The sequence below is a fragment of the Corylus avellana genome, chromosome 5, assembly GCF_965113065.1.
Source record: "Corylus avellana chromosome 5, dhCorAvel1.hap1.2, whole genome shotgun sequence".
NCBI classification, from domain to species: Eukaryota; Viridiplantae; Streptophyta; class Magnoliopsida; order Fagales; family Betulaceae; genus Corylus; species Corylus avellana.
In genome coordinates this window covers 22,956,688-22,971,245 of record NC_142494.1, presented here as the reverse complement: position 1 = coordinate 22,971,245, position 14,558 = coordinate 22,956,688, and the positions used below count along the sequence as shown (strand labels likewise).

Here is a 14,558-nt window from a genome sequence, read left to right as displayed (position 1 = left end):
AGGCCTTTAATTTGGTTTTAAAAAAAATATAATAAAAAAATAAATAAATGCCATGTAGGAGAGAAGTTGGTTTTAAGTTGGGTTTGTGTTGTGTCTTTATCAAACCTCTTTTCTCAATGTGTGGGTGACTACAGCCAGAGCTAAGAGAAATGGATATAAAGACCCTGGAAGAGGAACAAAATGCCCTTTTATCAGATAAAGCTGGAGAAACTGACTACTTGCAGTCTCTGCTAGACCAAATTGAAAAACTGAAGGTAAATAGAGTGATTAGCTTTTGCTTTTTATTTTATTGAAATTAGGCAGTTCTTTAGCAACTACTTGATCATTTGGCAAAATGGCCTATAAATGTTGCTAAAGCTGCGTTCAGATATGGAAGGATTCTTCCTTGATTAGGGGTAAAGATGGGACTACTCTAGGATCTAGCATTTTCTGTGTACTGGGTTGCAACTTTTTTTTAAAATTTTTTTATTACTTAAAAATGTGTGCTTTCTTGGAAATGTCAAGGCTCTGAATATTAATGATAATTTAAAAGAATGGAGTGTCCATTCATGAAAGCCTCTGCTTGTTCCAAGGAATTTCTCTTCCTGTTAAATGTGCTTGAGGAGAAGAATACAAGGTCGATTTGTGTGGAACTTTGTGTGCGACAAAACATGAACGAAGTGTTTCAACCTTGGAGAACTTAGGAAGGATTAGGAAAGAATCAATATTGGACTAGAATATATATGTGACTTTCTATACAGGTAATCCTACAAACAGAGAATAATTTAATTTTTTAAGACTAATATTGCAACGTGAATCTGATGAAACTATATATTAGAGATTTGTTCAAGATTGGGTTTAAATAATTTTACCACCCAAAAAAAAAGGTTTTAGTAATTTGAGTAGTTAATTTCTTTGTGAAACTGAACAATGGGAATGCCTTTCTTTTAAGGTGTACATGCACATTGCTGGCCAATACAATTCAATAGTTCAAGTTCAACACATAAAAATGCTTTTATATTGTAAGGTGGTAATTTTTTCCTAACTGCTGGGAAGTGAAAAATTTATTATCTCATTGATTGATAAAACGCAGAAATATTGGTTCACATGCACACAGCCAATGATGACTGATCCATTCACCATAAGTAGACATTAGCGATCCTAAATTTATGACCCTAGAATATTATGAAAGATTATATGCGATACATCTTGCATTCAGTGCCCAAAATGACCAAAAAGCTGTACACACAGCAGCAAATCTATAATGCATATAAATGTCTTGTGGAGAGTATTTGATTTGCTGGTGACTTTTTCGTTACATGTATTTGATTTGCACAAGATGATTATTTTTGAAAAGCTCACATGTATATTCTTACAGAAGATGAAACTTTTTTACATAACATTGAGATATATATTCCACTAGTATATGGTATTCACATTCTCACCTTTGAGTTATCTATACGAATATGCTTAAAAGACTGTATAAAATAAAAGTAGTAATGATGATAGTGAAAACAAGGTTAGAAAAGGGAAAATTTATTCAGTTGATCCCTAGAGCTTCTAGAGCTGCTGAGATATCATGGACTCCACAACACTCCTCTACAAAGGTGATGTGAGGGCTATCTTGTGAACCTACATCTTCTCTTTTAAAACTGTCTTCACTGCGAAGAAGCTTCTCACTGCCATACTCCACGGAGCCTATTAGAATAAGAGTCTTGTGGAGGCCCGCAAGTAGGCGCTTGTAATCTGTATCCCCTCTTTCGCCCGCAAACAGATCAACTTTAGAAAGATCAATTCCCCATCTAACTGAAAGGTACCTGCACACACACAAGCTTGACGGAAGTTTTTCTCTTTTGATTTTTAATTTTGGTAATACAAACTTTTTGTTAAGTGAATTTAATCTATATTTTATTTATAGAAGGCCATTATGATGTACAAACACATATATACACGTTCAACATTATATAGTACGGTAACGGGGGCTGACCTTATTGCTTGTATTCTTGTTGCAAACAATGGCACCACATTTAACCTCGATGTTGCGCGTCTATAGACAAGATTGCATCAAAAGCCTCTCATTCACAGCCTCTAGCGAAGGTCATCTATCCTTCGAGTCTGTCATTAATATACATTAGAATCATAGTTAGAAATATTATGAGATAAATAAGAACGCTTTATTGGAATTTTGAGGTAATACATTCCATTTATTAGGAAGTTTCCTGCCATCAAAAGTTTTCTCACCTCAGCTCCCCGGTCTCACATTACCATAATTAATTAGAGTATCACCTAGAGCTGCATGCATCCATATACTCCACGATGTCATCCTCAGCCTCACCTTCTACCTTGGCAAGCCTTGTCACTATCAACTTCACATACTCATCAGGCCATCTATACTCCACGTGGGTTTCAAAGTCCACATCAGCTATCATGTCTCTCCATGGATAATACATCTCACTTCCGCTTGTACACATCAATGCATCAAAATCTTCTATGCTCACTTGGCAGCATTTCAATGCTTCTATGGTCTCTTGTAAAGTGAAACCGGTTAACAATACAAAGCCTATCCGACCCCAAGCCTCCTAGACCATGAGCGTGCAGCTTGCACCATTGTTATCTTCTTAGAGGCTTTGGTGAGACTCCATTGCCACCTTGTTCCCATTGTTTGTGTGCATGATGCTTTTGTGTGATCCGGCCAGATATATCGTTTTTGTGTGTGTTTTCAAGATTGTGTGTGTAAGAATCAATGGTTGGAATTTTATACGTGGTCAAATTTTAGTTAATTTATTTAATTGCAGCTCTTGGGATTGGAAAAACTCTGCATTATTTTAGTTAATTTATTCTTCACTGCTATGATAAAAGGCTAAAAAGCCACCCTGAAGGCAAAGCACTTTGTGTAACCCTTACAAAAGAAAGGAATACAGGGATATCCATGCCTCGGTCTTCAAAGAAATATATATGTTCCAATGTTCCAATAACCAACAAAAAGATGCTTGCATGTCGTCTTATAATTGGTGCATCATGCCACCTTGCCAATAGGAGGATTCCGACAGTGCTCAACGTGGGAGAGGTAGTTTCGACAGTGTTCTGCCATTCTTAAACTGTGGATGTTCGAGTCCTCCCAGGTATGTCTGTTTCCCTAGCTTTAAAATGAAATTTTTTAAACCACAGGTTGGCAAATCAAACTCAATCCAACCCATTTCACAAGTAGATAACGTACAATTAACCAAAATCATTAAATAACAACATCATCTTCTCCGAATTAAACCCAAAGAAAACTGAAAGTATTTGCTGTCACTAGAGATTAATATATATGTCATGACAACTTGAAAACTTTGCATTCTTCATATCAAACCATTTGAAATGAAAAAGTAATTAATAGTAGAAGCCATGCATGAATCAGCAGATATGGCTATCAAAAGTAAAATTTTGAAGTCAAACTGAGGCTGCCAATAGAAAATGACACTTATTCCCCCCGAAAGGGATCACCGTGATTATGGTTCAGCCCACACGATCACCTCTTTCATATGCTCAAGTGCCCTACTTTAGAAGTACTGTTTCCAGATATCGGCTGCAAATCGCTGCCTGTCATGTGAGAATCAAATCTCCAAGTAGCTAATTCAATAGAAAACAATCTGGATAAATAATGCTAAGTAACCATGAACATATATGTTCGACACTTTTAGATAAGTATACCTTTGTTCATCAGTTATATATGGATGCTTTTAAGATGGTATTTACTACTCCTATAATAGGGAATATGCAGAAAGATAGCAGAAGAGCACAAAAGTGCATGAATGATTTTAAATGTGTTTAACCCACACGATTAACTCATTGTATTACTTAACGTATGACTCTCATCATTTTTTACAGATCCTTGATATTCTGATTTTTTTCTACACCATTTTCCATATTTTCATTCAGATCATGCATAACGAGCTTTACCAACCACAATATGTTGCCGTAATAAAACAACTTAAAACATCATAAGATTCGAATCTTAGTCACACCCAGTTCCACCTGCTTAACATCCCAGCTATCAAAGGTAGCTAATTCCATTATTAATTGATTTGAGGTTCTTCATGTAAAATGGCAGTAAGATGATAAATTAATTAGCAAAACTAGACTGTGGGTGAAATCTTAAAGCCAAAACGTGGGAGCTCATAAGTACCTATCGTGCAGCGCGAACAAAACCCCATATGAGGAACGAGAAGCATCAATCTCAATGTTGTCCACATGAGAACCAAGTGCAACATTAGTAGTGGGACCTAAAAGTGAGTTTGGTAACATGGTGGAAGCTTACCGTGTTGGCCGGGGAAGGCCTTAGTTGAGTCACCTCCGTGAGCACATACAAGCGGAGGATCATTCAGCCAACCGCACTTTCTTTGTTGCATTTGCGTGTGCAAACGTTGCAAAATGCAAATCGTTCGAATTGCCTCTGTAGGAATCCACACGTGGCACTGCACGATGAATAATAAACAACTGTAGCTACTATGTTTAGCTACTCTGTTTGGACAGTACCTCACTTAGGGGTGGGTATTGGTTATAATGGTACTGGTAACTCTAATTTTGATAATTAGCTGAAATTATCGGTTAATTAACCGATAACATTTCAATAAGAAATTATTCCGAAAATTTCAGTTAAAACCGTTAATCGATTAATAACAGTTCGGATAATCGGTTATCGTCAGACCAGCACCGTGCAACCCACGAGGCTCCGACGTTGCAGCACCGCGCAACCCACAACCATGAGGCTTCGACGCTGCACCATCGACAACTGAAGTCAAACCAGGCCGTCACTGACTGACGACAGAAGAGGAACACAACGACTAGAGAGCCAAAGAGAGACGGCCGGGAGTTAAGAGTGACGAGTGGGGCGTGCTGCGAGAGAGCTGAGAGTGAGACTGAGAGGGGCGTGCGAGAAGCAAGAGAGCTGAGAGTGAGAGCACTGTCAGATTCGAGAGCGCAGAAGAGGACGGCCAAATGATTTGATTTAGGGTTAGGGGAAAGAAAGAAAGATATGTATATATAAAATCCCAAAACTAGGTAGTTTTGATTTCAATTAATTGTATATTAGTAAAAAAAATAAAAATAAAAACGAAACGATGTTGTTTTATACTCCCATTATCTGTTCCTTATCGGTTCGGTTCGAAAACCGATAAGAAAATTTGTTTATTGATTACCAAACCGAACCGAAAATCGGTATAAAAATGTTAATTGATTACCACCCGACTTCTAGCAGTTGCAGTTAATGTTGATTCGGTTGTAGTCAGTAGACGGTCGGTAATTGGTTAATCTGTCCACCCTCATCAACAAGCAGTACCTAACATATCCTAAATTTGCATAAAAAAATTTATATTTGATTTTTTAAAAAAATCTTAATACTATTTTTTTTATTGTACTTGTTCAGTCAACTTTTCTAATGTTTAAAACCATTTTTTTTTTTTTTTTTTAAGGTTTGCTTGTAGATTATTTCGATTTACAATCACAGAATACAAACGATTATATAGGTCGTCGCAGTGCAGAACACAAAATAATTGGCTTACTGGAGATTAATTCGATTGACAATGACAGAATACAAATGAAGATTTGGTGACAATGACAGAATACAAATGAATATTTCGTGACAATGACATAACAACAATGAATATTTCGTCACATGCAATGACAGTTCACAAATGATTCTTTGGCCCCCTTACCAGGAATTTATTGGATGCAAACAGCGGCAGAATCAACAGCCATTATTAAATAAGTCAAAAATTTCTACGTACTTACAAAAAAAAAAAAAAAAAAATCTACTAAGTCCAAAAGGTTACAACTGAAAGTTTCAATAAGACGACGTACAAAAAAAAAAAAAAATCTCGTAATATATCTTACAAGAAATGGGAGGACGATTTATATATATCTAACAAGAAGATATATATATCATTATTCTTACTTTTATGATGCATAATTACTAATTGAGTTTTTATAATCAAGTTTTCCAACATAACATCTCATTTTATATATATATATATATATATATATATATATATATCATTATTCTTACTTTTATGATGCATAATTACTAATTGAGTTTTTATAATCAAGTTTTCCAACATAACATCTCATTTTCAATTGAAAATATGGATATTCCATTTATTTTTTCTTGTGGTATTGTCGAGTAAGATGTATAAGCAATACATTTAAAAAATAATCAAATATTTTTATATAATTTAATATGTTAATCAGAGCACTTTCTTTTATTTGTAAAATTTCGTTAAAATTTTTTTTTTATTCGCTTATGAGATATAGAATGACTTATCACTTGATTCAAGAACATAAAATAATAAGACTTAAAAGAAAAAAAGTGTTGTGAAAAATCGAAAGCTATAAAGTGCAATTTAGAGTGGAATGCGATGTAAAAAAAAAAAAAAAAAACAAAAACAAAGATGTTGAAAAGTCACTGACATTGTAATTTGTATAAAGTTTTCCTCAAATTTGAGTTGGAAGAATTTTTTTCAACCTAATCTATAAAAGTGACATGTGTCACTTTTTTACATGTGAGATGTACATGAATTTTTAATAAAATTTATTCCAACTTTATCTTTGCTATAAAAAACTCATGTGCATCTCACATGTCAAGGGACATATGTTACTTTTATAAACTACATTGAAAGAAATTCCGCCAACTCGTTTAGAAGAAAACTTTGTCCTTTACAATATATTGAGTTAGGCCTTAACTTAGGATAAATTGACATCTGGTTTGGCCTTAATTAACATGCTTATAAGCAACGTTTTAGGAAAATATTCTCTAACCATTTTTAAAATAAACTTTTTTTTTTTTTTTTTTTTTACTAGTGTGGGGCTAACAGCAACAACCCCAACTACATACATTCTTGTAACAAGAATGATTTTTTACATGAATATAAAATGCTTATAACCATTATTGTATATATATATATATATATAAATCAAACGAACTTTTTTGAGAAATATGGAACTTTCATTGATGAATCCACGTGGCACTGCACGATGAATAATAAACAACTGTAGCTACTCTGTTTGGACAGTACTACAGGGGATTTGTTTGGATGGGGTTTTGTTTGCGCTGCACGATAGGTACTTCTGGGCTCCCATGTTTTTGCTTTAAGATTTCACCCACAATCTAGTTTTGCTGATTCATCATCTTACTGTCATTGTACATGAACAACCTCAAATCAATTAATCATGGAATTAACTACCTTTGATAGCTGGAATGTTAAGCGGGTGGAACTGGGTGTGACTGAGATTCGAATATTATGATGTTTTAAGTTGTTTTATTACGGCAACATATTGTGGTTGGTATAGTTCGTTATGCATGATCTGAATCAAAATATGGAAAATGGTGTACAAAAAATCAGAATATCAAGGATACGTAAAAAATTATGAGTCATACGTTAAGTAATGCAATGAGTTAATCCGGCCATGTCAAAAAATTAAAAAAATAAAAGAGTTTGTTAGAACAGTTTTCAACACGGTGGATGCGCTTTCTTCGGGGTCTTCAATACGTCGTCGTGCACTCCAAATCACTACAAAAAAGTAATATTGTCAAGGGGGTCCCCGGAGGACCGGGGACACTCCGATGCCAAAGTCAGATAGTTTCTAAGAGAAATATTATGCTTCCGCGCACAATAATTCAATACGTTCAATAATATGTGTGAGGATATTTCAGAATTCAAGATGTTTTAGTACCTTGTGTAGGGGCCTATTTATAGGCTTAGGCTGTTGAAGTAGAATTGGATTGGATCTTCTTATTTGAATTGATTTGAGAGTTCAAAGTTGAGATAGAACTCAACAGCTATCTTGCAGAGATAAACCAGCTTCAACAGATACCATGCAGAGATAATCTTGAGTAGTCATCTTGTAGAGATAAGTAGAACGTCTTTATCTCAATATTATCCTAATTGGAATATAAAACTATTAATTAATTAAATAGCCCTTGCTATTTAATTAATATCTTCATGGGCCTATCCTTGGCCATTGGGCTCAAAATTTGGTGGGCTTGTAGTGTGAATTTATTCCCAACAGAGTTAATCATGTGGGTTGAACACATTTAAAATCATTCATGCACTTTTGTGCTCTTCTGCTATCTTTTTGCATATTACCTAATAAAGAAGTAGTAAATACCATGCATCTTAAAAGCATCCATAACTGATGAACAAAGGTATACTTATCTAAAAGTGTCGAACATATATGTTCATGGTTAATTAGCATTATCTATCCAGATTGTTTTCTATTGAATTAGCTACTTGGAGATTTGATTCTCATATTCTCTTTTCCATCCGAATTAGAAACGGGAAAGATCCTTCCCTGTAGTCTTTTTCCCTCCTACAATAATAATAAAAAATAAAAAATAAATCTAATTTTTAGATACAATGTAAAAAGTTGATTGACATGGCCCATGGGCTTTATTTATAGGAAACCAAATTATTATAGAAATTAAGATGCACAAATGGATAAAAAATAAGATTAAATCTCAATGGATCGATAATATTCATAATGGCAATAAACCTACTAAATAAAGGATTAGGATTTCTAATTCTAAAATTATTATTCAGCATTGAGAAAATCCCAAAGACTCTTCTCAAAAGAGAAGTCAGCCAAGCAACTTGGATCATCCTCATAAAAAATGTTCCAAACTCTTGCTTCTGGTGCTATTATCTCAGTCCCAAGATCTTTGTTGGGCTCTTTATCTAACCCGCTTACGGAGCATGTGGCTCTTTTATCATCTTCTTTGTCATCTAACAAGTATTCCCACCAGTTAATCCTACTTTCTGATGACATTAATGCTGGAGATATGTTGCTCATATTGTCCTCTGGTACAAAGCTTTTTGGTGTTGCAGGTTTCCCACTTAACCATGTAAATTTTTTGGAGAGAGGCCGAGGTTGAGGTTTTATCACTTTCACTTTCACAATGTCTTGTGCCTTTTTTTTCTGTGCCTTTAGTGCTAGAATTGAAGTTTCCTTTTTGTTTAAGAGTGAATTCCAAAAGTTCTTCACATCATTAGCTGTTCTTCCTGGAAGCCTACCTGCAATTAGTGACCATCTACACAAACATAGAATATAAATGTCACCAAAATGTTCGATAAGTATTCAATTAACTATTATACATGTTTATAAAAAAAAGAAAAAAAAAAAAGAAAAAAAAGAAAAGACCACGTACATTAGCATGCCTAAAAAATAAGGAGAGGAAAAAGAGAGAACCACCTTGATTTGTCTGTTTAAAGTTATACCGTATTTCGAGCTCGACTTGAAGCCTATATCGACTTATTGAGCATGCTCACAAGCACATTACTTAGCTATGTAGTCAAACGAGTTTGAGTTCTAGGCTTCTAGCTGACGGTCTACTCAAACTCCACATTTTTTTTTTTAGTGTTTTTATATTAATCAAAGCACAATACATTTTGGGAGAGGCTTACATGTGGTAGTTTCGCAATAATATAATATTTATTAATTATTAAAAAAATTAATAATTAAAAAATAAAAATATTAAAAAATTAAAACTACTAAAAAAATAAAAGAAAAAGAAAATAAAAACTGGCCACCTCAGAGCCGGTTTGGGGGTGGACGAACCACCCCCATGGCCAAGGGGGTGGTCCGGCCACCCCAAAAGGCCAAAAGAGAAACAAATTAAAAAAATGGTTTGGGTTTTGGAGGTGGCCAAACCACCCTCAAGGGCCTGGGAGTGCTTTTGCCCACCCCTATACCGGCCGTAGAAGGTGGCTGAAACCACCCCCAGGTCAAATGGGGGTGGCTCAAGGCCTTTGGGGTGGTTTCAGTCACCCCCAAATGGATTTTGGAGGTGGCCGAAACCACCCCCATGGCCAAGGGGGTGGCTTGGCCACCTCCATATCGGCCAATCAGGGTGGCCGAAACCACCCCTAGGCCCTTGGGGGTGGTCCGGCCACCCCCAAACCATCTTTTTTTTTTTTTTTTTTTTTTTTTTTTTCCCCTTTTGGCCTGTTGGGGATGGCCGGACCACCCCCTTGGCCATCGCGATGGTTCATCCACCCTCAAACCGGCCATGAGGTGGCTTTAGCCACCACACTCATCCCTTTCAACTACCAACAGTTGGCAAAAAAAAAAAAAAAAAAGGTCCCTTTTGTTGCTAAGATCGTTAAAAGGGAGGACAAACTAGAGCTAGCCTAGGATTATAATACTAAGACAATCACATATACACAGAACATATAAATGCTTTCATGCTCTGCTCGTATAAGTGCAAGCTCTCGCACTCTCTCTCTCTCTAATATATAAACATATGTTCCATTGAGAGTTATTAATTTGATGGTTTTATATAATTTGCAGGAGGTGCATGCATGTCTGATGCAGATCAGCAAGTTCGTCTGCAGCCCATCCGGACGGTTGCGAACTCGAGAGCCTCATCTGGAGTCCTCATCCGGACGCCTATGTTATTTTTGTGTGATGAATTTTTCTAAAAATGTCATATCTAGAGTTTTAGGCCTCTGATTGGAGCAACCTTTGCGGCATTGGAAAAATAACTCAAATATCTCAAAATCATATTTCATGAGGTTCAGCTAATTCTAATATTTACTAGGTCAAAACGGGCCATAAAGAGAAGAATACAAAGCTCGGCAGAATGGCTCGTGTGCAATCTCGTCTGGACGAGATTGCAAACGAGCTCCGTAGCTTTTCATGGTTTTCACATTTTACGTACGTGGCCGCCTGGAAGGACTTAAGTTCCTTTCGGACGGACACCATAGAATTTCAATTTCATTAAATTTCGTATTATTCATGTGTTTATTTAGGATTTGAAGTCTAGGGCCTATTTATACATGCTCTATAGACCTTAGAATGTAGATTCGAATTATTATTGAGTTTATTTAAGAAGAATTACTCAGAGTTGAGTTTTTTCTTTGTTTTCCTTTAAAACCTAAAGAGTATCTAGCTTTTCAAAAAGATTTTTTAGATTATTGATAGAATCTAGATTTAGAAATATATATGCGCTACTTAATGTTGTTATTCGCTGCAGTTCACTAAGTCACGCTACATCAGTTGGTATCAGAGCTCAGGTTACTTTCCATGAATGGGGAGGAGCGACCATTTGACAGACATGAACAAAGTGCACGTGCGCATGGAGGCAGCACATAAGGAGCAACCGGCAATTCGTTTGCGACACTTGGATGAGAGATTTGGTGGTCTAACCGTGCGAAAGAAGGAGCTTGTGCGCACCCAACACGGGGTCCCTACCGATCACTTAACCGACATGGGTGGTCCGAACATTTGTCATCATCAACCAAGACCGCGGTACGCGGGAGCGGAAGACAAATTTATCACTGAATCTCAGCAACTCCTAGAGGAGCAACTCGAGGCTTTGGGGGATCACATCGAAACCCTCATTACCCAATTATCCAACATGGGTGGTCACAATGGGAATGGATCCAGGAACCCTTCTGCGGAGCGCCGAACGCACAGATGTCAGCACCATCCGCAAGCTCATGCCACTCGGTGGGTGAACAGGTTCAAACTCAAGATACCAGAATTTCAAGGTTGCTTGCAATCCAAAGTGTTCCTTGTAACATAAAAGATAGAAAAAATCAACAAAAAGAAGGTGCCTAGAGAGGCGGTGGAGATTAGGAGTCAATCGGTTGTGGAGGAGGAAGATGGATTTATTGAGGAAGATTGGGCCTCTTCACCAATCTATGACACCTATCCTGATGAAGAGGTGAGTTCTTTACATCAATTGCTTGATGAAAACCTTAAAAGAAAAGTCTTTGATTTGGAAGTTGATTTCCTTGGAGTAGATGTTATCTCGTCAATGGCTTTTAATCAAAGTTGTGATGAGATCTATGGGGCGGAGACGACTTTTCTGTCAAAGAGTGAAAGGGTCTTTGTGAGTACTTTGGGAATTCTCATGGTATGTGAGAAGGGCAATGCACGGGAAAAGCATGGCGAGCCTACACGGTAAGGTGAGGTGCGGGCTTTCAACACAATCGTCGCAGTCTGCTGATGAATAAGGTCATCATGTATATTATGGGGTGTGGCCTTCTTGTGATTTTGAGGATAGGAGAATGGAATGAGTTGACAGGGCATCCAAAGGACCGTGGAAAGAACCGGTCGAATTCAAGGTCGAATTTTCTCCAATTTGGAAAAAATGACGCAGATCAGCAAGCTCGTCTGCAGTCTGTCCAAACGATTGCAAACTCGAGAGCCTCGACCAGAGACCGTCCCGACACCTATGTTATTTTTGTGTGATGAATTTTTCTAAAAATGTCATATATAGAGTTTTAGGCCTCTGATTGGAGCAAGCTTTGCGCTGTTGGAAAGCTAACTCAAAGATTTACAAAGACAAGTTTCACAAGGTTCAACTAATTCTAATGTTTACTAGGTTAAAACAGGCCATAAAGAGAAGAATACAAAGTTGGGCAGAATGGCTCGTGTGCAATCTTGTTCGAACGAGATTGCAGACGAGCTCCGTAGCTTTTCATGGTTTTCATGTTTTACGTACGTGGCTGTCTGGACAGATTTACGTTCCGTTCGGATGGACACCGTAGAGTTTCAATTTCATTTAATTTCGTATTATTTATGTGCTTATTTAGGATTAGAAGTCTAGGGCCTATATATACATGCTCTATAGACCCTATAACGTAGATTTGAATTATTATTGAGTTTTTTTAATAAGAATTACTCAGAGTTGAGTTTCTTCTTTGTTTTCCTTCAAAATTTAGAGAATATCTAGATTTTTAAGAAGATTTATTAGATCATTGATAAAATCTAGATCTAAAAATATATATCCGCTGTTAATGTTGTTATTTGCTGCAGCCTACTAAGTCACGCTGCATCAATGTCTAACTGCTTACCATCCTGTATTATCAGTTGGAATTATATTATATTATATTAACTAGCTAGACTTGCCTGTTGCCTAAGAGTTTATGGAGCCTCATAATCAGATCAACTTCATCTGCAGCAAAGTCTCCTCTCTTGATATTTGGCTTTAGGTAGTTCAGCCACCTCATTCTACAGCTTTTCCGACATCTATTTAAGCCTGCAAATTGCACAAACCCAATCCTTTAAACTTCTAATTAAGCTCCAATGAGGGTTGCATTATAATATTGAAAAGAAAACTTACATTTTATTTTCTTGGATTATATATATATAAGTACTTGCTTAATCAAAGAATATTAATCTCTCTCTCTCTCTCTCCTGAACTACCTGCTCTGTGAGGAATTTGAAACCACTTTCCTTCTCCATAGGTCTCAACGCACTGCTTGAGAAGGATATCTTCCTCTTCAGTCCATGCACCTTTTCTCACACCGAAAGAGCGCTCCATGGAGGGCGGATTGATGGTTGATTAAAGTACCTTCAAGCGGTTTCCTTTTTTAGTTTGTCCCCAAGTATCAGCACTTCCTATATATAGACACATTTCGCCTACGTGAATGTCCAACGTCCACAAAATCCACGTGTTTCAGACTTTACAACAAATTATCAATCCAGTGGCCGAGACCAAGCAAACCCACCCACCCCCTTATTGGGAACCACATCTTAGTTTGAATCCAAATAGGACAAATTAGATAACTTGAATTCAAATAGAAATATTACAAATTAGATAATTGTAAATATTCAAATATTATGACCTTGTTATTCATCATCTAACCCAACTTGCAGGGACAGAACCAGGATTTTGAGTGTGGGGGATGATTTTTTTTAAAAAAAAAAATTAAAAGGGTAGGCCAGAGATATCAATTGTGACCATCTTACCTAGGCGTGAACATAGTAGCACATACCGAACTTATATAATTTCATAGTAAATCACAAGTCATTTTTGTTAGAATTTTATTATAATTTTTATTACCACTAACAAGTGAAAGAATGACAAGTAAATTAATGAATTAAAACCCATCAAATTAACCAACAATGAAAGCTAAAAACAAAACTCGTATAACATCAAAATACAGTAAATACTTATTCAAAATCTTAATCTTATGGCATTACAAACACACATTAGCATAAATTATTAGCAATATAAACTAAGTACAATCTATATGATTCAAGAAAAATTGTACCTTTGAGCATGAATTGTTTCTCCTAACAAAATGCCGTGAGGCTCCCAACTACGATAATGCTGAGTATGAGAGTATGAGACAAGCCAAAACAATGCTACAGCTTGCAATAATTAAGATAACCCAAATTTTAATCCTATGAAATCTCAAATTAGATAAGTCAAAATGTTAATTTTAATCTTTAACAACTAAGCCGTGAAAATTATTCATTAAAAAAAAAAAAAAAGTGGTGAAAATTAATTATCTAGAAGAAAAAAGAAAATTAAAAATATGAGAGTTTGAGACAAGCCAAATCCACTCCGTCTAGGGCTCTCTCTCTCTCTCCATGCGTGAATCTGGAAATACCCAAATTCAGCAAATACCCATTTCCCCACCATGTGACTTAGCAAGCTGCTGTCTCTATCTCTCTCTCTATCTCTGTCTCTCTCTCTCTCTTTATTACCCATTATATTCTTCCTCTTCTTTCTTTATTATTTCTAAGCCTATTTTTCTTTTGAGTCATCTTGGACTTGGCAGGACTTTGCCAGTGAAGCAAATCTGAGT

At 36.2% G+C, this 14,558-nt stretch overlaps 1 protein-coding gene across 1 annotated transcript; it reads right to left on the bottom strand.

Annotated features, from left to right (window-relative positions):
* Positions 1–8,547: 8,547 nt before the first annotated feature.
* On the bottom strand, positions 8,548–13,285 carry LOC132182066 (transcription factor MYB1-like). The gene is made up of 3 exons (XM_059595275.2): positions 13,168–13,285; positions 12,871–13,000; positions 8,548–9,043 (listed from the first exon to the last, which is right to left on the bottom strand). Exons 1-3 carry the CDS (start codon positions 13,283–13,285, stop codon positions 8,548–8,550), a joined length of 744 nt encoding a protein of 247 aa, XP_059451258.2.
* Between the last annotated feature and the right edge of the window lie 1,273 nt (positions 13,286–14,558).